The following is a 26,436-nucleotide window of genomic DNA, read 5'->3' as shown; positions in this document are numbered from 1 at the left end:
AATAAGGGAACAGCACAGGAGCAGCTCCAGCTGCGGGTGAGGCAGCAGTCCACAGCATCCAAGAATCCAGGCAGCCAGAGGGGACTCGTGAGGAGGTGAAGGGCTCTGCGGAGGTGACGGGCTGATTCTTCCTGTCTGGGGGGGTGGTTATGAGAACCTATACATGCACAAAAGCTAACAGAATGTGACACCAAAAAGGGAATCCTCCTGCAAGCATGCATATAAGTCAAAAATTAAAATTAACAACTACTCTTTAACGTCATAAAAAAAAAAAAGGCACTGGCTTTCGGGTACCCGGGTATGATTCTGGGCTCTATAGCTTAACGCTGCTGTGGGACTTCACAAGTCACTTCATGGCTGTGAGTCTCCATTTTCTTATTTGTAAAATGGACAGAACAGTTGTCCCTACTTTACAGGGTTGGCTAAGGATTCAACAGGCTAATGCAGGGCAGAATCTTGGCACACAGCCTGACTTACAGGAAGCTTCCAGTGCAATCACTAATAATTCCAACACAGAGATGGGGCCCTAGAGACTCAGGCTGAGCCTGTCCCCGGGCCCCCTCCAGGGCTGACTCAAATCTTTCGAGATAAGCTATGTTAAAGGGAAAAGTCAGGAATGTCTCACTGTGAAATCCAATCAACTGCCCTCTCTGAAGCCCATCTTTCCCTCACTGCTGGGGTCTCACCCAGAGGATGGGCATGACCCAGTCGCAGGGCCGGGTGGCCCAGCCCCTCTATTCTTCTAGACGGAGACTCGGAGCTGGTGGAAACTCTCGCTGGACTGGGTCTGCAGCATCAGCCGGGCCTCTGGCTGCCAGCTCACGGCCTTGCACACATCTGGCTGGAGCGGCACGGGGAACTTTCCAATGGCAAGCAGAGGTGTTGGCAGCCGGACCCAGGCTCTGCTGAAACTAACCTGAAGGCTAGCTTTCTAGGAAAGCCTCCAGGGCAAGCACTGAGGGCTCATGGAGATCGCCCAGGTTGCCAGGCCTCAGAGGAGCCCGGGGCAATGCAGGAAATGCAGCTGAGAGATTTTAAATCAGGGCCTCTCCCATGGGGAGAGCTGGGTGGCCAACTAGCGCACCCACTGTGTGCACGCACACAGGCAGTAGGGATCAAGCTGAGTAAAGCAGAAGAATCAAAATGGCCACGTTTATTTGGCTGACTGGGCATGGGGTATGGTGACCTGGCTGACACAAGGTCACACGGCCAGCACGCAACAGAGTCAAGATCTAAACCAGGGCTGTGGGGGTCTTCTCTGGTGGTCCAGTGGTTACGATTCTGTGCTTCTACTGCAGGGGGCTGGGCACGGGTCCAATCCCTGATCAGGGAACTAAGCTCCTGCATGCCATGTGGCGTGGCCATAAAATAAACCAGGACTGTGGGACATGGTGAAAAAAAGCCCAAGGTACGCGGTCACATGGGTCTTAGTGAGGGCATGCTCAGTGGTATCTGACTCTTTGTGTCCCCATGGACTGGAGCCCGCGAGGTTCCTCTGTCTGTGGGATTCCCCAGGCAAGAACACTGGATGGGTTGCCATTTCCTACTGCAGAAGATCTTCCTGACCGAGGGATCGAACCCAACTCTCTTGCATCTCCTGCACTGGCAGGCAGATTCTTTACCACTGCGCTACCTGGGGTCTTGGTTCACACCTAAAGGGCCCAGCACAGTGCCTGACACACAGTAGGTACTCAAAAGAGAAGAGAGTGGTAGAACCCTCTCACAGGCCACAGGCCCTCTAGGGAGCACTTTACAGCTGCTGATGGATCATGCAGGAGGAGGGCTAATTCTGTTGGTGGAGCTTGGAGAGGCTCTGAATCTGGAGGGATTCATGGGGATTCTCCAGCTGAGGACCAACACGAATGAGCACTGTGAAATCCTCAGCACCCTGCTCGCAGGAGCCATACGGAGTGAGGCTTATCATCTATCTCATTTCAGAGCGTGGTAAACTGATGGTGGGTCCGAAGCCACACTGCGGCTTGAGGAGGGGGCCAGAATTCAAACCCAGGTTTGTCAACTCCATAATGCCCCTTACAGCCCCCAACCAAAGCTACAGACGCTGCAGCAGAAACTGCAGAAGCCAACTGTCCAAAGCAGAACAGGAAACGTGGCATCCCACAGCAGCGCCTCAGGGAGTTTCACTCAATAGCTGCCAGCCCTTGGGTCAGGGTGTCCAAGAGCGTGCTGGGAGCTCTCCTGCCACTCCACAGGGAGACAGGCAGCCCCGTCTCAAGAGAGCAGCAAAGCAAACATCCACGACTCAGTCAGACAGACCTGGGCTCCAACCCTGGCTATATATTTCTTTGAATAAGCTACTTAGGAGCCCCAGTTTCCCCATCCGGTAAATGGGGATGCTAATACAGTCAGCCCTTTGCATATGAAGATTCAACCAAGCTCGGATTAAAAAGAAAGAGGAAGAAAATCCAGAAAGTTCCAAAAAACAAAATTTGAATTTGCTGTTTGTGCAACTATTTACATAGCATTTACACTGTATGAGGTATTATAAGTAACCTAGAGATGATGGAGGAAACGGCAGCCCACTCCAGTGTTCTTGCCTGGAGAATCCCAGGGACGGGGGGCCCTGGTGGGCTGCCGTCTATGGGGTCACACAGAGTCAGACACGACTGAAGGGACTTAGCAGCAGCAGCAGCAGCAGAGATGATTAAAGTATTTGCGAGGATACACAAGGGGACTGCAGGGAGATCCAACCAGTCCAACCTAAAGGAAATCAGTCCTGGGTGTTCATTGGAAGGACTGATGTTAAAGCTGAAACTCCAATATTTTGGCCACCTGACGTGAAGAGCTGACTTATCTGAAAAGACCCTGATGCTGGGAAAGATTGAGGGCAGGAGGAGAAGGGGACGACAGAAAATGAGATGGTTGGATGGTATCACCGACACAATGCACATGAGTTTGGGTGGACTCCGGGAGTTGGTGATGGACAGGGAGGCCTGGAGTGCTGTGGTTCATGGGGTCCAAAGAGTCGGACACGACTGAGTGACTGAACTGAACTGAACTGAACAAGGTTATGCGCAAACACTATGCCATTGTATATAAGGGACTCTAGAACCCATGGATTTTGGTATCCACAAGAGGCCCTGGAACCACCCCCCATACCAAGGGATGACTGGAAGAGTATTACATGTCTCTCAGGGCTGTTGTAAAGTGTAAGTGGGATAATGTCGATAAGATGCCTGGTAGAGTGGTGGCCCCTAATCCCCTGCCGTGCAAGCAGGGTTCTGTAGGCCCAAAGCAAACTAGATGATTAGGTTGAACTAAGTGAAATTGCCATTTGTTAGGTCAAAAACTGGCAATTTCGTACGGTTCGACCTTGTAGCATCCCAAGGGGTTAGCGTATTCCCTCTGTGTCCCCTGGACCAGACTGAGAACTAGCTACTTTCCTCTTGAGGGTTTACTATGTGTCGCTTACTGGCATGAGTCCTCTATTTAAAGATGAAGAAGATACTGAGGTTCTGAGAGGTTAAGTAACAAACCCTAAACTGCACAGGTAAAAAGTAACAAAGCCAGGATTTACACCCAGGCCTGGCTGCCTCCAAAGCCTGTGCCTTATCCACCATGACACAATGCTCGGTCTGGTGGCAGGAGCGGATCAACACAAGGCATCTGACTCTGTCTCAGTTGAAGGATGCCATCAATGGCCATCACCCTAGAATCATGGGACCTTGGGACTAAGAGGGTTCATTGAAAGAAGAACTGATTTGTTCTGGGTCAGGTCCTGGACTGTGAGGGACTCAGAGCCTAGTGGAGAGGAGACAAGTTAACAGACAACTAGACCCAACGTATGAGCACTGAGACGGGCTTGGTCAACTAGGAAGCATCAAAGCTGAAAGCCCTGGTTGGGTGTCAGGTGTAGGCCAACTAAGACGGCCTAGGATACTCCCTAAGCAACTGCCCCCTCCACGAACGTGCAGCTTCACTCCCTATCCCACTGGGCTTGAGGGCATGAGGGAGAAGAGAAACAGATGAGAAGGTAGAGGGGCTGAGCTCTCACACCCTGGAGACAGCCTTCTATTAGGGGTATCAGAGAGGATGAGGGATTCTCACACCAGATAAAGGAGGGGAGGCTGCACAAGTGGGTACCAAACTTTGCATGTCCATGGAGCCCCTTTCCCTGCATGAAATTGCATGTGGTTCCCATAGGTCAGGTTCTGTGGGTTCCTTGGCCACCCCTGTACCTGTGCCCTGCTGGTCTCCTCACCCAGCAGACTATTCCTCCTAGCTTTGATGTGAACCCCTATGTGAACTTTTCCACCAGCTTTGGGGATTCATATACAAGTCTATGAGACAGAAGAAAGGGAGCAGGGGAAGTGGGGTCCCTCCTTCTCCCTCCCTTCAGGAGGCTTTCCTGACTCTGTGGTCCTACCCAGTACTCTCCCCTCTACAGAAACCTGGGATAATACACAAAAATATAATACAATACAAAACAATGTAATTGCTCACAATCACCAATGTCCCCAATGTGTTTCCTACGAGGCTACGCTGTATTACTGTTTCCACTCAGCAGTGGTGGAAAGTAAGATCCAGTGTGTGAAGTAACCTGTTCCATCCAGCTGGTAATGAAGTCTGATGGCAGAGTCTGAGGTCTTAACAAGCACGCACGTTTCCACCACCAGAGATGACGCTTTGGGCATATTTCTCCCAGATCCTTTTTCTATACGTTAGTTTATGAAATTAAGATCACATTGTATATATGATCTTTTTCACTTGTGTTATATGGTGCTGCTGCTGCTGCTAAGTCACTTCAGTCGTGTCCGACTCTGTGCGACCCCATAGACGGCAGCCCACCAGACTCCACCATCCCCAAGATTCTCCAGGCAAGAACACTGGAGTGGGTTGCCATTTCCTTCTCCAAGTTACATGGTGAGTGAGTCCCTATTTCATTAAAAATTCTTTGAGAAAAATTTTTGAAGGATCTTCAGTAGTCCATTTATTTAATCATGCCTCTGATAAGCATGATGTTATATTCAATATTATTTTAATCACCACACTGCTAAATATCCAAATACATAAATCTTCAGGGAATGTTGCTTTTAAATCCTTGGAGGGGGTGTGTCCATTTAGAGAATGTTTCTCAAGGTGTGGTTATTCCAGACCACCCATGTCACATCATCCAAGGCTGCTTATTAAAAATGCACATCATTCATCCAGTTCAGTTCAGTTCAGTCGCGCAGTCATGTCCAACTCTCTGCGACCCCATGAATCACAGCACACCAGGCCTCCCTGTCCATCACCAACTCCCGGAGTTCACTCAAACTCATGTCCGTCGAGTCGGTGATGCCATCCAGCCATCTCATTCTCCATCGTCCCCTTCTCCTCCTGCCCCCAATCCCTCCCAGCATCAGACTCTTTTCCAGTGAGTCAACTCTTCGCATGAGGTGGCCAAATGATAATGATGATGACGATAAATATAATACTAACAGGAAACTATTCAGTACTTTGTGTCCTAGGTACTGCTCTAAACCCTTTACAGGAAATAACCCACAGCAGGTACTATTCTTACCCTCATTCTACAGATGAAAAACCTGAGGCACAAAGAAGTCAAGTCACTTACGAAGGTCATACACTCAGCCAGTCATCGGCAGGGCCAGGTCAAACTGACGCCTGACTTCCAAGCCCAAACTCTGAAATTTCTACCCAGAAGTCTTTCATCTTTTTGTGTATATGTGCCATGGAGCCCCTTGGCAATCTGATGGTATCTATGGTCCCCTTCTAAAAATAACTTAAAAATGAATAAAGCATATAACATTCCAGATGAAACTAATACTGAATAAAAATGTTTAAAAAGATAATGAATAGACACACACTTTATTAATGCAATAAGTAACAAAATCCAGCAGTAGGTCAAAGAGCATCATGATTCTGAAGTAAATGATCTACTGGGATCCATGTAACAACTGTAAAGTGATGTGGAAATAACTGTGAATTTCCACCTGTGACAAAGTCACAGGCATTAGTAAATATCCAAGGGTCACTGTCTTCATAAAGGAAAGCAATGCTAAATTGCTATTGGAGGTTATTGATGATAAAGATGTACTCCTCCCCCTTTGAAATTCAAGGACCCTCCAAATTCTACCTGTATTAAGAACTCTGCTAGTTGGTTCTCCTTGTCCTGGAACACCCATCTCCTGTGGACCCCAGTTCAGAATGTTGCCTCTCTGTCCTAGGAGGGCATGGGCAAGCCAGGCTTCGGACCCTTGCCCTGTCCCCATGGCCCTATAGCAGGCCCCACCACAGCCCTTACGCCGCAGTGACACATTCTAAACAGATGGTGACCTCTGTGAGGACAAAGGCTGCCTGGTCATCTCAGCCTCTCTTTGGCTTGGGTCCAGGCCTGGCCCAGGGCAGGAAACAAACCACATCTGTGCAACTGACTGGCAGCCAAGGATGGCCCAAGGCCACCAGCTGCTGATTCACACCTTGGCTGGGAAGGAGGAATTGGTGACGCCACCCTGTGGGTTTCTGGCTTTCTTTGTCAGTGGAGCAGGCAGGGGGGTCCCTGCAATTCTGTCTAATTAAGCAGAACAGAAAATCCTATCCTTATGTACTTTAAAGGCAAGTCTGAGGGGTGGAGGAGGTGGCGAGTTGAGTGTACCATTCTTTACATTCAGTGACAGGCAGCAGAGACAGTGTGATCCAGGACAAAGTACTTCATCTAAGCCTCAGTTTCCCTATTTGTGAAATGGGCTAGGAACAGTGCCTGTGTAGCAGACATCTATTGTTTCCACCTATTCAGGAGCCATGCCCCATTTCTTCCAGCAATACAGCACCCTAAGTCCCTACAACTACTGGCAATTTCAGTGGGATGGTCTATCACAGTTCCTCGCCCTTGCCTAACCAAAGGAGGGTCAGGTGACCCGGCTGGGCCAGTCAGTCCCTCTCTCCCTGGACCTGGACTCCTGAGTAGCCACAGGTACTGAGGGATGGAGCAGGTGTCTGCTTCCAGTGATGCTCTGAGGCCCGCTGGCAGTTTCAACTCCCTGGATGGCTCCAGCTGGCCAGGTCCTTTCTGTGACTGGGGGCTAAGCCAGTTCTGCCAGGGCCATTGATCTAATACATTTCCTCTGGCTTAAGTTAGCTAGCTTCATTTCTGTCACTTGCTACCCAAGAATCCTGAGTAATACTCCTTATCTCACAGAACTGCTGCTCAGATTCTGTGACATAAAGCATGAAAAGCTTTTGAGCATATAATAAGCACTTGAGTAAATGAAAGCTGTTCAATAATAATAACAATAAATGATTATTAAGTCTTGAGAACCAAACAAATCTGGAGTTATTTAATCCCTCCCAAATTTCAGAATTCCTACTGGCTTTCATGGTATTGGTGGTGGTGGTTTAGTTGCTAAGTCATGTCCGACTTGTGACCCCATGGACTGTAGCCTGCCAGGCTCCTCTGTCCATGGGATTCTCCAGGGAAGAATATTGGAGTGGGTTGCATCCCCGTCTCCAGGGGATCTTCCTGACCCCAGGATTGAACCCATGTCTCCTGCACCGCAGGTGGGTTCTTTACTGCTGAGCCACCAGGGAAGCCCTGCTGGCTTTCATAGACCCCTCTAATGTTTCCCATCCCTCCCTCCCTCTCTAACTTCATCTTTACTGTCTGCACACAGTCCTCCTGTGGACAGGTGTTCTCTCCCTCTAGCCTCCCAGGTTTGTTCTGTGTCTGCCCCTTCCATCCTCCTGTGAAAGGTGTGCCCCTCACCCATCAAGCTGGGGGAGTGTCCTTGAGTCCCAGCTCCTCCCAACCTCTCCAGCAACTTTCATTTGAGACATCTCTGATTCTGAGCACTGGCTGGGTATGTGTGTGTGTGTCGGGGGGTAGTGAGAGGATGGAGGCATGGCCTACTTGAAGGTAGAATCTATGTTTATTTATTTAGGCTGTGCCATGTGGCTTGTCGGAATTTAGTTCCCCAACCAGGGATTGAACTCAGGCCCCTGGCAGCAATAGCGTGGAGCTTTAACCATTGGACTATCAGGGAGTTCCCTTTGCTTGTATTTTTTTGTGGGTTTTGGCCCAGTCAGGAGCCCCCAGACCCTTGGGGCCCCCAGCCACCCATCAAGCTCCATCTCCATCACTCAAACCTCTCCTGCTTTTTTCAAACATGCCAGATGCCAGGGTTGCAGCTTCCTTGTCCTCTGTTCTCTCTGCCTGAAGTCCCTTTACCCTTCGCCACTCAGCAGCATCACTCCTATGCCATGTGAGCAGCCTTGGGTACTGTGCTGCCTTCTCCAAGTCCAGATTCCCAGAATCCAAGAGCACAGGCCCCTGCTCATTCCTCAGTGCCAGACTAGTGCCTAAAATGCCATCTATCTATCTCTCACGACACTGACCTCCTTGAGGTCTGAATCCCCGCTTTGCACATCTGGGTCATCTCTTTGCTCCAAAGTGCCTGGCCCCTGAGGGGATTTACCTGTGTTCAGTGAATTCTCAAGAATTGTCAGTATCACAAAGTATGAATGTTTCTTGGCAGTTGTCTTATTGAAAGTGGTAGTTTTAGCAGTCTTGCCAGATCAAGCACAGGATGTCCAGGGAAATTTGAATTTCAAATAAATAATGAATGATTTTTTAGTTTAAGTATGTCCCAAATATTGTATGTTTATCTGAAATTCAAATTTCCCTGGGCATCCTGCATTTTCGTTGGTAAATCTGGCAGCCTTAAGCTCTGGGACGGCCGGAGAGAGGCCTGCAAAAGCTGGCAGGAGAGCTCTGCCTCCCCACCCGCTAAACACACACACACACACACACACACAGTAGATGCACCTCTGGTCCCCTGTCCCTTCGCTACATGAAAAAGGTCCCAGGCTTGAGTTCACCTCCTGTCTGCAGGCCTGCAACTGGGCCAGCAAGTATGAGAGGACACCTGCAGTTGGGAAAATGGGACAAAAGAAGGATGGCTTCCAGCAAAGCTTGGGCCTATGGGCTCCTGGTAGAGCCCCTGAGGAGCTGCACCAGCTCCCCCCACAGGCCGACTGGTGGGAGACCCCAGGCCTCGCGTCTATCGCATCAGACAGTCCCCATGAACCAGCAGAGGGCAGGGATACCAGCTCCACCCTGGTCTGGGTGACCCCACTGACAAGGGCTCTGTGAGAGGGACCCCAGGGCCCCAGTTTCTGGGCGCAACCCCCGGCCATGAAGCACCAAGGTACAGCTGTCCCAGCAGCGCCCTCAGGCACTCTGCACAAAAGCTCATGTAACTTCGCCCCCAAAGCCACCCATTTCCCAGAGGAGAAGGCTGAGGTCCCAGAGTGAGTGAAGAACAGAACCAGCCCTGGGCCCAGTCTCGGCGCAGACGCCACGCGCGCCCTCCCGGCCTCCTGAAGAGGCCTCGCTGGGGGCCAGGGCACTCACGCCTTGCGACTTGCGCCTGTCAGGCTGACAGGACGCTCAGCTGATGGCTGCCTTTCTCGTAGCTGCAGTGATCTGCAGCTGACCCTGGCCTCCCAGGGGAAGGAGAAAACAGAGTCACACCACCAAGTAAGATCTTTCACCTCCCCAGACCTCTTCCTTCAAGGAAAAGAGCATGCATGACTTGCAACATGATATGAGTGTCCATGCATGGAGCAGCCCGCTAGGCCTTTTTGGCAGTGTGATGACTCTGCTGCGTGATGACGCCCGTGCGCCTCCAGATGGGTAAAAAGCCAATGGATGATCCGTCCAGGGGAGGGGGGTGTGGGGGCACACCTCTAACCTGAATGACCTTCCTGGTGCCCCATGACCTCATGGTGCAGACCCTTGAACTCCAGCCTGTAAGTCTTCCAAACCCATTCTGATGTAAGCACTACTGATAGAAGAGCCTCTGAGGAGCTGCACCAGCTCCCCCGCACTGGCCTTCCAGTGGGGAGAGGGCCTGGCCCCCGAGCAAGGAGCATTTCAACCAGAAAAGCGTCTGCTCTGGACTTTCTTCCTTCTTGGGACTGTGAACTCATCTCTTGCCACTTCTTGGGCTCAAGGATTGGAAAGCCACATGCAGAGCCCCGACTCGGCGGCACGAGTCGGGGGAGAGTCTTAGAGGCCAGAGCCTGTCTGCAGAGTACAGGCTCTCGGAGGAGCTGGAGCTTCTGTGGCTTCAGGACAGGACAGAGGGGCGGGGATGTGGGAACCTGGCTGGAGCCGCCATGGCCTGGCACTGCTTCTCTTTGAAAGTGAGCATTTGCTGTTTTTTAAATTTTTAACTAAAAACAGGAATATGGGATCTCCGCAGAACATTTGGAAAACAGAGAAATGCGCAGATGAGCAAAAAGAGTGACATCTATTTCATCAGCTATGCTTCTGTGCTCTCACCGACATGTGTTTTCAGCTTTCATTTGTAACCAGGTGGGAGTCAGTCTAAGCACGTGGTTTTGCTTTTACTATTTCACATTCCCGTGACAGAAGATGGAACACATTTATTCTAGCTCTTTGTAGCTCACGGTTAAAGTATGTTTTATTTATCTTATTCTCTGGTGCTTAAGTGGTTTCCAACTTTTACTATCATATATGATACTAAGTTTATACACTCCTAATTTACTTTGCCAACAAAGGTCCGTCTAGTCAAGGCTATGATTTTTCCCGTGGTCATGTATGGATGTGAGAGTTGGACTGTGAAGAAAGCTGATCGCCGAAGAATTGATGCTTTTGAACTGTGGTGCTGGAGAAGACTCTCGAGAGTCCCTTGGACTGCAAGGAGATCCAACCAGTCCATTCTAAGGAGATCAGTCCTGGGTGTTCATTGGAAGGACTGATGCTAAAGCTGAAACTCCAATACTTTGGCCACCTCACGCGATGAGTTGACTCACTGGAAAAGACTCTGATGCTGGGAGGGAGTGGGGGCGGGAGGAGAAGGGGACGACAGAGAATGAGATGGCTGGATGGCATCACCGACTCGATGGACATGAGTTTGAGTGAACTCCGGGAGTTGGTGATGGACAGGGAGGCCTGGCGTGCTATGATTCATGGGGTCGCAAAGAGTCGGACACGACTGAGAGACTGAACTGAACTGAATATAGCTCAGAGCTATTAAGTTCTTACTCGGTGCCAGGACCATTTCGTCCTCACATCAGCCCAATGAAATTGGAACTACCATTATTATTCCAACTTTACAAATGAGGAAACAGAGATGAGGTGCAGAAAAGGTAAGTAATTTGTCTGAAGTCACACTGTCGGGAGGTGGCACGGCTGGGATTTGAACCCAGGCCATTTGGTGCACTTTCTTTGCTTACCAGAAGCAAGGAATGGCACTGATTCAAGGTCTGAACTAAAGTGACATTTAAGTAAATATGAAGATATGATAGCCTCACCCCCTTGGATCTTCAGACAAGTGCAGGGGTCCAGAGTACAAGACTGGCAGGCTGAGGATGGCCTGGCAGGTGAGGTGAGGGGACCAGAGCGCGCAGGATGGCACAGCATGGCTGACAAGGTCAACAGCCACTGAAACAAATAAACAAACAAACCCACCTGAGGGGCCTTAACGTCTCCTGAGGGCACTAACTCTGTGTGCCACAGACAGGGCGAAAAACCCACCTATACGGAAGGCAGGTGGGCTCTGCCTTGCTCATGGGCCTCTCCCAGGGCAGCAAATGTCCTGCCTGGGGCAGCACCCCGAGCAGAGAAAACACTCACGGGGCCCCAGGGCAGTAGGCAGGAGAGAGGCAGAGAGGTGGATCATGGCAATTACGATCATTAACATTAGTTTTCATGCCTAATAGTAATTTTCATGCCAGCCAATGACCGAGTGCCTTTTCTAAAGGAGGCATCAGGCTCAGCAGTGTGTGAGGAGTACCATGTCCCTGTAGGTAAGCACTATTATGGCTCCTACCTTACAGACCCTCGGGGAGCTGCTGTGCAAGGTCACCCTGGTTAGGAACTCGTGAAGAGAATTCAGAGTCAGGTCCTTCCTTCACGAAGCAATGGTGCAGCCATAAGAAACATGCTAGGAGCTGGCAGTTATCCCTCAGCAGGGGATGGAGAACGGACTGCGTGCATACATTATGTAAACAAGCACACAATCATTCTAGAAGGGTGACACTGTCCTCATTCTACACACATAGAAACTAAGGCTTGGGGTTGAGTGAGTCACCCGAGACCATGCAGAATTTGAAGGCAGAAATGTTTGTCTCTGACGCCCAAGTTCTTTTCACTCAAGTTTGTTGGCCTGCCCTGCGTGTTTCTGCAAAATGGGGTGCCAGGATGTCTGCGGGGAGGGGCGGGGGAGGCTGGAAAACAGAATGTAGCTAATTTGGGCAGCAGATTCACAGTTTGCTCCAGACCACTGAGCCGGCCAGCCAGTGGCCTCCCATAGACTGAAACAAGGATGCTGATAATGCCTCATATGGGCACGAGCCATCCTGAAAAAGTCAGCTGCTCAGAGCAGAGACCCTCGGCTCTTAGAGCACGGCAAGCGAGAAGGGAGGTCTCAAAGCCAGGAGCACAGGGTCTGCCAACCCGTCTCTCCAGGGGCACAATCAATCCAGAGCTTTCCTGGGGTAAGAATGACTAAGGGCTGACTGCAGCTTGTACTTCGTCAATCCAGGCCAGGCGGACAGTGAGATGAGGAAGGGCCAGGATGCAGGAGCTGGGGCCTGGAGGCTTAAATGATCCACCCAAGGTCACTTGGCTCAGGGGTGGGATCACAGGGCTGCTGAGTACACATACATCAGTTCCCAGCCTGTCACCCTTTGCTGCGTGACCTCAGGTATGTGCCTGTACCACTCTGAACCTCTGGTCTCAAGGGGAAAACAGGAACACTAATGAAGGACCAGGATTCCAAGTGTATAAATAAATCCTATAAATTAACTGAAAACCAATAACTCAATGTACTGAAAAGGGGACAAAAGATAAAACAAGCAATTAATTCACAGAAGAGGAAACTCAAATGGCTGAGAAAGGTGCGAGAAGATGCTTACCTTCACTAGAGAGCAGGGAAATGCAAACAAACACTGCTGTGAGATACTATTCTGTACCCACTAAAAAGTCAAAGCTATGGTTTTTCTAGTAGTCAAGTAGGGGATGTGAGAGCTGGACCATAAAGGCTGAGCACCGAACTGATACTTATGAATCGTGGGGCTGGAGAAGACTGTTGAGAGTTCGTTGAATGGTAAGGATATCAAACCAGTGAATCCTAAAGGAAATCAACCCATGAATATTCACTGGAAGGACTGATGCTGAAGCTCCAATACTTTGGCCACCTGATTTGAAAAGGTGACTCATTGAAAAAGACCTTGATGCTGGGAAAGATTGAAGGCAGGAAGAAAAGCGGGCAGTAGAGGATGATATGATTAGATAGCAACACTGACTCAATGGACATGAATCTGAGCAAACTCCAGGGGATAGAGAAGGACACAGAACCCTGGAGTGCTGCAGCCCATGGGGTCACGAAGAGTCGGACACGACGGAGCGACTGAACAACGACAAGTCTGACAATTCAGTGTCAACAAGGACCCAGAGCGGAGAGACACACAGACACCGCTCCCAGGGACTCTGAATGCACAGCCGGAAATGCACAGCGCCCAAGACCCAGTAAGCTGCGTCTGAGCCTTGGGTCTGACCCATCCTGAGCTGTACCTACAGAGCAGCTAAAAGAAAGCATTCTAAAAGTCTCCTCCAGGAGCATGAATCAACACAAACATATTTGTAAATGGAATATGAAGCAGCAGTTGAAACGAACTGGAGCTCCATATACCAACATGGATCTCAAAAGTATGTTTTTGTACAGTTTTAAAACTTTCCATATAAGATCCTGGGGAGTGCTGAAAAGGTAAGAACATTAAAAGGTAAACGGGGCCTAGGTGGCAAGGGGAGTGGTTGCCACAGGGCACAAGGGGTCTTTCTGGGGGTGATGGAAACATGATAAAGCTGGATTGAGATGATGGCTGCACAGCTCTATACATTTCTTTAAAAAATAAGCCAAACATATACTTACAATGGGTGACTTTATAGTATGTATATCATACCTCAATAAAGCTAGAGAATTAAAAAAATCATGTCTGTCGGTTACTTTTAAAACGTGCACAGGAGCGACAAGCACCAAACGTCAGGTACTGTGTTTGTTTATACGGGAGCCTGTCGGGATGGATGCACAGGGGCTTTGCAGCTGCAGTATTTTATTTCTTAAAAAATAAAAATGACTTGAATATGGCCAAATGTAAAGATCTGACTGCTGGATGGTAGACAGATATTTAACTTACTCCATGTATCTGTATATTTAAAATTATGTATTAGTATAATAGAAAATTTAAAAGGACCACTCTGATGACTAAATATGTACACACAGAGAGCTCATCTAGTGCCTGGCCCACACCAACAGATTAAATTTCAGCTATTAACATTACTGCTTCTATAACTACTCCCAGCATCTTGTTCTTCTTAACATCTAAAGATGTCAAGACAGAGCAAGCCAGTGTCTCCCAGCCCCTGCTAACAGAGACTTTTTTCCTAACCCCAAGGTTTCTATACATCCCTCTCCAGTGCCGGACTGGAGCAATTCAAATAAAACCTGCAAAACCTACAGGGAGCACATCCTTCTCTCCTCAAGCTGGAAGATGACCTAGCTGGGAGGGTCTCCCAGGGTGTCACATGTGAAAGCCCCCTTTCCATTCATTCAGAAAGCCTGGATAGATGCCAGCAGAGAAAGCCAACAGACAGAGGGCAGTGGCTCCAGGGAAGTCCTCTCCAAATGATAATACTGTTGATGTTATTGTCAACAATAATCCCTACCCATCCATTGGGATCGCAGAGGCCCTGGGAGCTTCTGTCCTTGAATTCTCCAAGTGTGGCCTACGGCTCTGCCCCTGGGCCCATTGATGGTGTCTCTGCCCACAAGGTGAAGGAGGCTGGGACCAGGCCTGATAAAGACGCCACCTTGATTATGGAGAAGATGCCATTTCAGGTGGAACAAGTAGCCCAGTCCTGATGGGCAGCCCTAAGCTCCAGGTGCAGCTGGAGATCTACAGCACCTATGACTTTTTCAGGCAACCAAGCTACAAGCAGAGGAGATCAAAGTAGCTGCAAAAGGGGAGCAGGTGGTGGGGAACCCTCCGTAACTGACACATATTCTCATGGAGTGGTTGGAGCAGGGGGTTAGAGGTTGGTAGACATGTGTGGGGACATTTTGGACATTTTTGGTATAATTAGGGAGGGGGATCCTACAGGTATCTAGGGGGATAGAAATTAGAGATGCTGCTGAACATCCTACAATGCACAGGACCAGCCCCCAACAACAAAGAATGATCTGGCCCCAAATATTGACAGTGTGAAGGTTTAGAAATTCTGCTCTAGAGGAAAGCAGTATTTACAATTTGCAGATATAGAAGGTGGGGCTCAGAGAGGTAACCAGCTCAAGGTCACACAGCAGGAAGTGGCAGAGCCCACAACTGTCCAACACCCCTGCTCCTGCTCTCTCTTCAGAGTGGCTGGGCCAATTTCAGATAAGAGGATACTAAGTGGGAAAAAAGCTCAGGCTCCTACCAATAGCTACCTCCATCCCAGTTCTTCCCAGAGTGATGGAGGCAGGTATGACTTGAGAACATGAGTGGGGATCACTGGCAGTTTCTGGTGGGTTTCTTGCCATCAAGGCACTTAATTTTCTCTGTTTCCATGGATGACTCAGGCTTCAGTTCAACCCGCTGCCCCTCTTCATCTGATGAACCCAAAAACCTGGCTGGAAGGGAGGGGGCCCTTTTGAATCACAAGAGTGACTAAACCCACATGCAGAAAAACAAATTCTCGGTGAAATCCTCCTCACATGACGTCGGCACGTTCCCAACCAGAGTGACATGGATACCACGGGGCAGGGAGGCAGGCGGCTAGTGGTTATGGAATGTCAACCCTGCCAGTCACAAGGTCTCTCCCCCTAAGAAGTGGGCACCATTTCCCCCATTTTACAGATGAGGAAACCAAGGTCACACAGCTAGCAAGTTGTGAGGCCAAGATTTAAACTGAAATCCATGTTAATATGTAGAGGTTTATCTGAAGGGGCCCCTAAAAAGTGGTTGAAGGCCTAGAAAGATGCCCTTCAGAGCTGCAGAACCTCCAAAAAACTGGTAGGGAGGGATCTAAGCAGAGAATGAAAACCCTCAGAGTGATCACAAATGATGGCAGATTTCCTAGTCTTTGAGCAGAGTCTGCTTAGGGAAACTATGGGGTATGAAATCTGCAAAATGGTGTGGCCTGGTGGAAAACACTTTCAGGTGTTGAATAGACTTGGGTTTACATTCCTGCTCTGGCCTGATTGTGACCTCAGGCATAGGACCGCACCTTTCTGAACCTTAGTTTTCTCATCTGTCAAGTGGGCTTAATTAAGAACCTGCACCTGACGTGACAGGACAGGAGAGTGGACGACGATGCCCAGTTCTTGGCAGCTGTATGTATTCTGGTGTTCCAGGCTCACAGATCCGGGGGGAGGCAGCATGGGGGCTTTCAGACTTCCTCCTGTTGCCAAGTTGGTAAAAACTGTCTTTCTACCAAAGAGGCAACTCAGTTACACAGTCAACAAGCTCAAACAAGAAACCAAGACTTGGCAGCATTTGAAACAGTTTTAAAAAAAAAAAGACAATTTAACCTAGCTTTGGAATCAAGGGAAACTTCACTCTATTTAAAGATGCCACAGGTCCAGGAAATAGCTTCCCACTGCCTGGCTAAGGCTTGAATAACTGGCTGCCCAGCCAATAACAATACAGGCTCACACAGCACACCCTTTTTCGTAGGGAGTGCAGAGTGGATTCCGGGCTATCTCCTTTCAGAATTGTGTAGACTATCCCTGGAAGGCATGTAGATCTATCTTAAAAAAAGGAGCCTCTCAAGAAAAGAGACCCAAAGAGGACTTGCAGAGACGTCAAGGAGCTGAATTTAGCCAGCCAACGCCCCTTGCTCTTCATTGTTCTACACTTCTTTGTTAGGATTTTTTTTCCCTCCCTCTTGCTCTTTTTTCCCTTCCTGGTTAACTTCTCTGCAGCTAGGCGCTGCCACTGCCCCCTTCTCACCACCAGAGACACCAGAGCCCCCTTCCCTCCTGCAAAGAGGCCTCCCCAGGGCCCAACTATCTAGAACCTATCTAGCTCCCTATCTAGCCCCCCTACCACTAGCCCCCTATCTAGAACCTCTGAGGCCCTCCGAGGGCCCTCTGAACCCACAGGTTGAGCTCCCAGGCTGGTGAGGGAACCCATTCCCACCTGGGGGGGTGGGTGGGTCACCATCTACCCCAGGCACATCTTCCAGAAGCAGGGAAAAACCAAACGTAGCTCAGCCTTGTTCCAGAACCCAATGCCTCCCAGAGTCTCAGCCTTCCCATCTGCAAAATGAGGCCACCGGCCCATTTTCTCAAGTCCTCGCCAGCTCTAAACAACTTCTCATTTTGCCAGGGAGATACCAGGAAAAAACTTTCATACATTTTTAAACAGAAGTTATTGCAGAGAAGGGACCAAAAAAAAAAAAAACCCTTTCATGGTGCAGGCACTGAAAGGATCCATTCTCAGAGATTTCAGGCTGCCTCTTCCAGAAGGACGGGGCCAACCTGGCGATCCCCGGCGGGGCTACCTGTGGCTGGGCACTGAGGGTCTGGGCGCCTCCGGACAAGGAGGGACAGGGCGGGCGGCCTGAGAACAGGCGCCTCTCTCAGCCTCTTGTTCCCTACACCGGCTGGGGCCAGACTTCTCCACGGATGGGAAGGGAGGGACTGGGGGGACAAGAGCGAGAGGGAAAGGGGGAGATGGCACGCAAAGAGGCGATGAGGGGCGATGCCCAAGCACAGGGTGGAGGAGCTGAACAGGGCAAAAGGGAGGAGGGGGAGGGGGAGAGGGAGGAGCCGGGAGAGACCCGGGCCGCGCAGCAGCAGGGCGGCGGGGGAGCGCAGGGGCGGTGGGGGAGAAAGCGCAGGAGGCAGAAGTTTTCAGAGCCGGGGGGTCCCGGCCGCCCCCGACGGGGCCCGGGCTCGAGGGGGCGTGGGGCCGCGCGGCACTCACATAATGCTTGTTGGGCACCCGCCGCTTCTGCACGTCCAGTACCTTCACCTCCACGATGCTGCGCCGCGGCGGCATGGCCGCTCCTCCGCGGGGCCGGGGGCGGGCGCGGGGGAACCAGGGGCCGGGCGCGATCGCAAGCCCGGGCCGAGCGCGAGCTGCCGCCGCCGCCACCGCCGCCCTTCGCTCCGCTCGCCCTCCGGCCCGGCCGCCGCCGCCGCCGCCCGCCCCTGGCCCGCCCCCGGCCCGCCCCGCGCGCTGCCGGCCCGCCCCGCTTAAAGGGCCCGGCCCCTGCTCCCGCCCGCCGCGCGGACCCGGCTGCCCGACGTCCGGCCGCCGCGGGGCCTTTGTCCCGGCGCTGCGCCCCCGCGGTCGGGGGAGGGGACGGGCGCGCGGCCGCCCTGCTATCATGATTGACTGGCGGCTTCGTTCCCTCCCTCACCCCTTGTGGTAGCCGCGGTCTGGCGCCGGATTTGAGGGCCGGGCTCTGCTGCTCTTCGACTCTGTGACCTTGGGCAAGTGGCTTAACCTCTCTGGGCTCAATTTCTTCATCTTTAAAATGGGCCTAGTACTGCTGCCTTCCAAGCGGGGCTGTCTTCAGAATTAAGCGCATGTCAGTGCACTATAAATACTGGCAATTGTCAACTCAGGCCAAAGCCATGGGTATTCAAGGAGGAGCAAGAAAAGAGCCCCCCACCCCCAACATGCAAGTGTGGTATAGTGACAACCGGGCAAGAGGGTGGCGAGTGAGGGAGGCGCAGTGGATGCTTGTTAATAAGAACACTGATTCCCACATTTGCAGCAGTCACTCCACGCCTGGCCCAGTGCCTCCTGTTTTGTAAAAACTAATTTCTCTTTGAATTCTCAGGCCAACTGTGGGCGGAAAAGGTGGTTGACTCTCGTATTACGGAGGAAGTGGGCTTCCCAGGTGCATTGGTTCCATCCCTGGTTCGGGAAGATCCCCTGGAGGAGGAGATGGCAGCCTGCTCCGGTATTCTTGCCTGGAGAATCCTATGGACAGAGGAGCCTGGGGTGCTACAGTCCATAGGATTGCAAAGAGTCTGACAGGAATGAAAGACTTAGCACTCACACTCCGAGAAGGCAAATGAGAGCAACCTCTGGAGTCACAGAACTGGGGGAGAGACCCTGTCACTGGCCAGCCCTAGGCACAGTTCTAGGGTTGCAGCTGAGGGTGCCTGGGGCCGCTCCACATTTCTTGATCCAGTGCCTCCCAGCCCTGGCTCCGCACTGAGTCATTTTCAGGAGATGTTGACTGAACAGACTGTCTGAATGAGCGTACACATAGTGCGGGGTAGGAGGCTCAGGCACCTGGCCAATGTTCTCATACGGTAAGTAGTAAGCAGGTCCAAAAAAACCACACCGCTCCCTTCCAGGCCTGCGAGAGCCCAGGACTCCTTACCACCCTGGGTCCAAGGTCAGCCTTTGAAAGTGGGTGGGGGTCATTCAGAAAGGATGCTTCTCAGCAGCCCTGGCCAGGCTGCTAGAGATTTCAGTACTGGTTTCCTTAGCTCTGTGCCACCCCTTGCCTCTCTGACTTTCTTGCCAGGTTTTACCACCCCGCTCTGGCCCTGGAGGCTGACTGGTATGGATTTCACTGATGAGTTTCCTGTCCTTTGGCTTCGTGTTGGGCTGGGTGAATAGGGGGTGGCTTGGCAAGAGACAGGGTAGGAGGAGAAAAAGGTGGGGGTATTCGCTTCCCAAACTTTCTTCCTGCTGGCGTGTCCTTACCAAGGCCTCCTTCCCTTCCCGGCTCTCTCAGCATCCCTCCAAGGGTGGGGACAGTCTTGCCCATACTGCACCCTTCTTTGACTCTCCAAACCCTGCCCACAACTTTGTAAATAGACTCTTCAATAAACTTTCCTCTGTAACCCAGTTTGTGGGAGACATTTGTTTTGTGGGACCCTCATTGATGTAACTCGTGTAAGGCACCTTCTGAATCACAATTACAAGTCAAAGGACATGGAAATGTCCAGTGAGTTGAAGGCTTGGTTTTTTTGTGCCTTTTGCCTCATCGTGTGCATGAGCCAAGCCTTCCTAATAAGGCAGAACCGTGGCGGGCAGACGCTAGAGGAAGTCTGTGAATCAGCCTGCTTCCTCGGTTTTCCCAGAAAGGCAATGAGACCTGTCCTCAGTCATGCCCTTCGCAGTGGAGCCGGTGCTCCGTCCTCCTGAGTGTGTTACCCTCGTCCGCTGTGGCAGGCCTGGCTGGAGGAGACACCTTCCCCCTGCCTGCCTGTAGCAGAGATACAATGCCTGCATCCTTCCAGGCTCACCCTTCCTTTCTCTCCTGTTGTACTGAAATACACATGACGTGAAATTTACCATTTGAACCATTTGTAAGCATACTGCTCTGTGGCATTAACTGCATTCACATTGTTGTGTGACCATCACCACTATCCATCCCTAGAACTTAAAAAAAATTAATTTTAAAATTGTAGGATAATTGCTTTGCAACGTTGTGTTAGTTTCCGCTGTACAACAGCGTGAATCAGCACTACACACGTCTGTCACCTCCCTCTGGAGCCTCCCTCCCTCCCCACCCCCCACCCCCACCCTCCAGGTCATCACAGAGCCCCAAGCTGAGATCCTTGTGCTGTGCAGCAGCTCCCCACCAGCCGTCTATTTTACACGTGGTATCTAGCTATCAGTTTTAACAACTCTCTCAATTGACATATATACACTTCCAGGACATTTTTGATGTTCCCAAACTAAAATTCTGTACCCCTTAAACACTAACTCCCCATTTCCTCTCCCCAAGCCCTTGGCAACCACCTCTTACAAAGTGTATGACTTTGGGCAGGTTACCTGACATCTCCATATCTCCATCTCCGCATCTGCAAGATGAGATAAGAATACCCAATGACCACATACGTTTGTTCTGAGCTCTAAATGAGATAATACAGGTAAAGCACGCTTATTTTTGTTATTTTGCTACTAACCAATCTGATACCCCTAAATATCTCCTTTTAACCTGCATTCAGATGCCAAACCTAACTTTTTAAAATATTTATTTGTTGGGATGCATTGGGTCTTAGTGGCGGAATGTAGAGTCTTCGTTGCCTCGTGTGGGACCTTCTGCTGCAGCACGCAGGCTCAGTGGTGGTGGCGCATGGGCCTACTTGCCCCAACCAGGGATCAAACTCATGTCCCCTGCTCTGCAAGGCGGATTACTAACCACTGGACCACCAGGGAAGTCTCCCCAACCTAATTTCAATTCTGACTCTGCCTTGACCTGCTCACCATCTTTTTGGCCCCGAATCGCATGTCCTGCCTTGTCTCCCACTGCGTGTGTGTTCAGTCGCTCAGTTGTGTCCAACTCTTTGTGACGCTATGGACTCTCCCTGCCAGGCTTCTCTTACCGTGGGATTCTCCAGGCAAGAATGCTGGAGTGGGTTGCCATTTCTCCTCCAGGAGATCTTCCCGACCCAGGGATGGAAACTGTGTTTCTTGCATCTCTTGCGTTCGCAGGCCTTTACCACTAGGCCACCTGGGAAGTTCCCAGCTCCCAGTAGTTGTCTCCACGTTCCTCGTCCCAACCAGAGAAATGATTTGTCATCGCAAGAAGAAAACATATTCTGTTTTTTCCTACCAACATGCCTTGGCATAAGCTATTTATTTCCCCACCTTGTCTGCTGGTGACCTCTTATTCAGCCTTCAAAGCCCTGCTTGATGTCACTTCCTTCATGAACCTCTGCCTCCCAGATATATCATTACTTCCTCCCCTGGCTAACACTGTGTCCTGTTGCAGCCATAACTCTGGGCTGTAACTGCCTTCTTATAGATCTGATGACTTTGCCAGACTCTGAGCTTCCAAGGAGCTGGAATGGGTCTCAAATGCCCCCAGCATCCGGCACAGACTAGTGTAGAGAGGCCCCGAGGAAATGTTTGTAGGATGAAAGAACGCAACTCCATCTCCCTAACTCGAAACTCAGTCTCCACTGGCAGCATTAATCAAACCTCCAGGCAGGGCCTGGTTTTGTCCCTCCCCACCCCCGAAAGACATCTTCACCCCGAGCTCCACTGCTTCTGGGAACACTGGCATTCTCACTGATTGTGGTGTGGGGTGGACAGTGTAGAGAGGAAGGTAAATCTGCTGTTTTCGCTTTAGAAGGGTTTTATTCCTCTAAATTCCTCTTTCAGGAGTGCATTTTGCAAGCTTGAGAGCTGTAGACCGTGGAAAATCAATGCTAGAGCCAGTGGACCTCAGAATTCCATATGGCAGTTTTATTTGGGAGGAGGGCTGCACTTTCAAGGAGCATTGAGTCCATCAGCCTGAATTAAGCTCTGGTCTTTTTGTGATTTTGGGGGTCTATTGGGCTGGCAGGCTGTACTTCTACCAGATCCCAAGTTCCCAGGATGGACAGCCAGGTCCAGGAAGCTGAGGCCTGCTCCTTTTCTGCCTTTCCCCTCAACTGCCTCTGAGAAGGAACTAGGCTTCTTTCCAGGACAAAGTGGGAGACGTGGAAACAGATGTCTGCTCCCTCTCCCCCCAGCTGCTGTCTGATTGGCTGGCACGGCAAGATGCCATAATTAACAGGGCTAAGCTTGCGAATACCAAGTGGCCAGGTACATGTGGCCGTGTGGAATAGGTCATGGGTTGGAAGAAAGCAGGCCTTAAAGCAACATGGCAGGTGCCCGCTGCAGGATGTAGCTTCCAGGGTTGGGGAGAAGGTTGAGTGAAGTTGTAGCTCAGTGGCAAGAAGGGAATCATGACTTCCTTCCTTCCACCTTCTTCCTCTTTTCTGGAAGCCAAAAATGATCTTCCTCTGAAAAGGAAGTTCTGTCCTTGATCCTCCCTGCTTGGAAACCCTCAGAGGCTTCCACTGCTCACAGAGGTTTTTGTGTTTTAGGTTGGCATTCAAGGCCTCCACCACCTGGTCCCTTTAGTACCGCTTTCCTCTCTCCCTGTTTTGTGTTTATTAATTGTGCATGTAGCTGTCTTTTCTCTACTTGGTAAAGGGATGTGTGTAATAATGTAACTTTTATCAAGCATCTACCAAGTGCTGTGTATGGCACCAAACATTCCAGATCCACTTCTCTCACTTGCCCAACAATCCATAGTGTGAGTACTATTTTCCCCTGTTTTCCTGTGAGAAAACCAAGCGTAGAGAAGTTGCCCAGACTTATAGCATGGAAAAGTGGTGCAGCTGGGATTTGAACTCGGAATTACTGGGCTGCCGGACCCGTGTTCTCTCCACTGAAGTCAGAGCTCCCGTGAGGGCAGGGCTGGTGCCTGCTGAGTGTTGGTACCACTCCCTGCCGTTCATAGGGTCCCTCTGCTATAGACTGAGTGTTTGCGTCCTTCCGAAATTTATACTGAAATCGAGCCCCTCATTTGTTGGTATTTGGGAGATGGGGGCAGGGGACAGTGGAGCCTTTGTGAATGGGATTAGTGCCCGTTTAAAAGTCACTCTGTAATTAACATATAAACACTACTGAAACAGGTAAACAGCAAGGACCTGCCATATAGCACAGGGAACTATACTCAATATCATGTAATAACCTATAATGGAAAAGACTGAAAAATACTATATATTTATCTGTAAGTGAATCACTTTGCTGTACACTTGAAACTAACAAGACATTATAAATTAACCATACTTCAATTAAAAAAAGAAATTGTGTAAAATAAAAATGTCACGAGATATATGTAAAAAGAAGTTTATGAATTAGCATTTTAATAAATGTAAATGTAAACAAAGTTTATCAATTTGCATTTACTCATGAACACATTATTTACAGTAAATATACAGTAGCAAAAACTTCAGGGAGTGAAAATAAGGAAGCCCAAAGAAAAAAAGTATTTCAAGTCTGCAAAAATGAACAGTGAAACACTATGTCATTACGTTGCTTTATAAGGCAAGAGAAGACAAGGTATTTAAATGCATACGAGCAACAAAAACAAATTCTCTTGTTATTAAATGTAATATTTAATAAATAAGACTGAAGAGACCTTCCTTGTCCCTTCTGCTATGTGAGGATACCGTGAAAAGACAACCATTTATGAACAGGAGGCAGGCCCTCACCAGACTTTAAATTAGCACCTTGATCTTGGAATTCTCAGCCTCCAGAACTGTGAGAAGTCAATTTCTGTTGTTTTTTTTTTTTCCTATGAGGCGGCCAGTCTACAACATTCTGCTATTAGCAGCCCAAAAGGACTAAGACGTCGTGTAGAGCCCTTCTCCACACCCCGCTGGACGGGTCTTCAGGAACGACTGCAGTCGGCGCTCGCTGGCCAGCGGGATCTGGCCGCGCCCCGCGTCCCCCGCGCCGCCCCGACCCGCGCCCCGCGCCCGCGGGCCTGCCCTCCGCTCCGGGAGCCCTGGCCGCCGCGCCGCGGCCGCCCCGTTCGGACTGCGCTCGCTCCCTCTGCGCGCTCCCGGCGCGCGGGCTGTGCTCTGGGCGCCGTCACTCTGGGGCCCCGAGGGAGCCCCTCGTTTCTCCCCCGTGTGTCTCCTCCACAGCACTCATCACGGTCGTCATCGGAATGAAGAAAACTGGCGGCTCTTCCCTCCGACAACGGTCCCTCTCCTGTGTCTCCTTCACTGCTTACAGAGAACACTTCACTCCGGTCACCAAGTACGTGGAGGTTTTCTCCCACGCCAAGCAATGCTCTGGGACGCCAGCTGGGTGACCTACAGTGTAACTCAATTCTGACAAAGTCTACCTGGAGATAGAGCCAGGTCCCACAGACCAGGCACTCAGGCCCACGGGGCTGCTCCCATCCTGCTTCAGACGCCTCGGCAGCGGCTCCCCAGGCTACCCTCCTGCCTCTCCTCAGGTTCAATTAATTTGCTCGAGCAGCTCATAGAACTCAGAGACATGCTTATTTATGTCTGCCAGGTTACTGAAGGATCTGCCAGGATTGAAGGATCCAGAGAAGGGGAGAGGAGGGAAAGAGGTAACAGAGATTAAGAGGCATAGACTTCTAGCTGCAAAATCCGTAAGTCATGGGGGTGAAATGTGGGAATGATATAGGCAATAATTATATGACATCTTTGTATGGTGACAGGTTATGACTAGACTTACCACGATGATCATCTTCAAATGTATAGAAATACTGAATCACTATTTTCTGTAACAGGAACTAACACAGCATTGTAGTTTTTGTACTTCATAAACTCATAGAAAAAGGGATCAGATTTGTGGTTTTCACAGTGGAAACCATAGGCAGGGAAAGAAGGAATTGGATGAAGGTGGTCAAAGGTAAAAACTTCTATTCATAAGATAAGTAAGTACCGGGGATGTAATGTACAGCATGAGAAGTGTAATGTATCTTACGTATGACAATTAAGAGAGTAAATCTTGAATTCTCATCACAAGGAAAAATATCCTTTCTAATTTCTTTAATTCTGTATTTGTATGAAATGATGGAGGGTCACTAAACTTATTGTTGTAGTCGTTTCATGATCTATGTAAGTCAAATCATCATGCTGTGCACCTTAAACTTAGTGCTGTTATTCAATTGCTAAGTCGTGTCTGACTCTTTAATTCTTTCTCAATAAAACCAGAGGAAAAAAAAAGAACATAGATGAGCAGCCAGTTGAAGAGAGACATAGGGCAAAGTCTGGGAGGGTCTTCTACACAGGAGCTTCTGTACCCATGGAATTGGACTGCATTACCCACTAACTTGGAAGCTCAGAGGTCCCCTTACAACTGGAATTTTATGGAGGCTTCCTCACTTAGGCATGATAAGTTATTAACTCCATTTCTAGCCCCTTCATTTCCAGCCCCTCTCCCCTCTCTGGAAGATTGGGGTGGGCTGAAAATTCTAAGCTTCTAATCAGACTTAGTCTTTCTGGTGACCAGCCCCCAACCAGAAGCCCCCCAGCAGCCTATTCAGACTTGCCTCATTAGAACAAAAGATGCTCCTAGTGTTTCTATCACTTAAGAAATTATAAAGGTTTAGGAGCTCTGTGCCAGGAACTGTGGGCAGAGACCAGTATATGTATTTTCTATGATCTCACAATGTTATTTATTTATTTTCAACTGGAAGATTGGCTCCATGAGGGCTGTATACTCTGTCTCTTTAGTTACAATTCACAAACACCAGTATGGGACCAGCAGGCTCTTGGTAAATTGTTGCTGACTAATGAATGGTTTTCTTTTCACAGGAAAGGCAGGACCCAGTGTCTGATCGTTCATAGTTCAGTTTAGTTCAGTCACTCAGTCATGTCCAACTCCTTGAGACCCCACGGACTGCAGCACACCAGACTTTCCTGTCCATCACCAACTCCCGGAGCTTGCTCAAACTCATGTCCATTAAGTTGGTGATGCCATCCAACCTTATCCTCTGTCATCCCCTTCTCCTTCTACCTTCTCTCTTTCCCAGCATCAGGCTCTTTTCCAATGAGTCCGTTCTTCGGATCAGGTGGCCAAGGTATTGGACCTTCAGCATCAGTCCTTCCAATGAATATTCAGGATTGATTTCCTTTAGGATGGACTGGTTGGATCTCCTTGCAGTCC

At 50.0% G+C, this 26,436-nt stretch overlaps 1 protein-coding gene across 2 annotated transcripts in view; it reads right to left on the bottom strand.

Annotated features, from left to right (window-relative positions):
* Positions 1-18,190, bottom strand: part of SH3PXD2B (SH3 and PX domains 2B) — a 120,886-nt gene extending 102,696 nt beyond the window's left edge. Inside the window, exon 1 of one of the 2 annotated variants that reach the window (XM_088827767.1) lies at positions 17,953-18,190. In XM_088827767.1, coding sequence (XP_088683893.1) covers positions 17,953-18,027 — 75 coding nt within the window. In that variant the 5' untranslated portion in view covers positions 18,028-18,190. The remainder of the gene's footprint in view (positions 1-17,952) is intronic. The other variant, XM_055421828.2, reaches the window with a different exon arrangement.
* Positions 18,191-26,436: the final 8,246 nt, after the last annotated feature.

The sequence above is a fragment of the Moschus berezovskii genome, chromosome 18 (genome assembly GCF_049115385.1).
Source record: "Moschus berezovskii isolate FMDL1 chromosome 18, NW_MosBer_1.0, whole genome shotgun sequence".
In the NCBI taxonomy this organism is placed as follows: Eukaryota; Metazoa; Chordata; class Mammalia; order Artiodactyla; family Moschidae; genus Moschus; species Moschus berezovskii.
The sequence above is the reverse complement of the archived record's forward strand: the minus strand, read 5'-3'. Positions and strand labels throughout refer to the sequence as shown.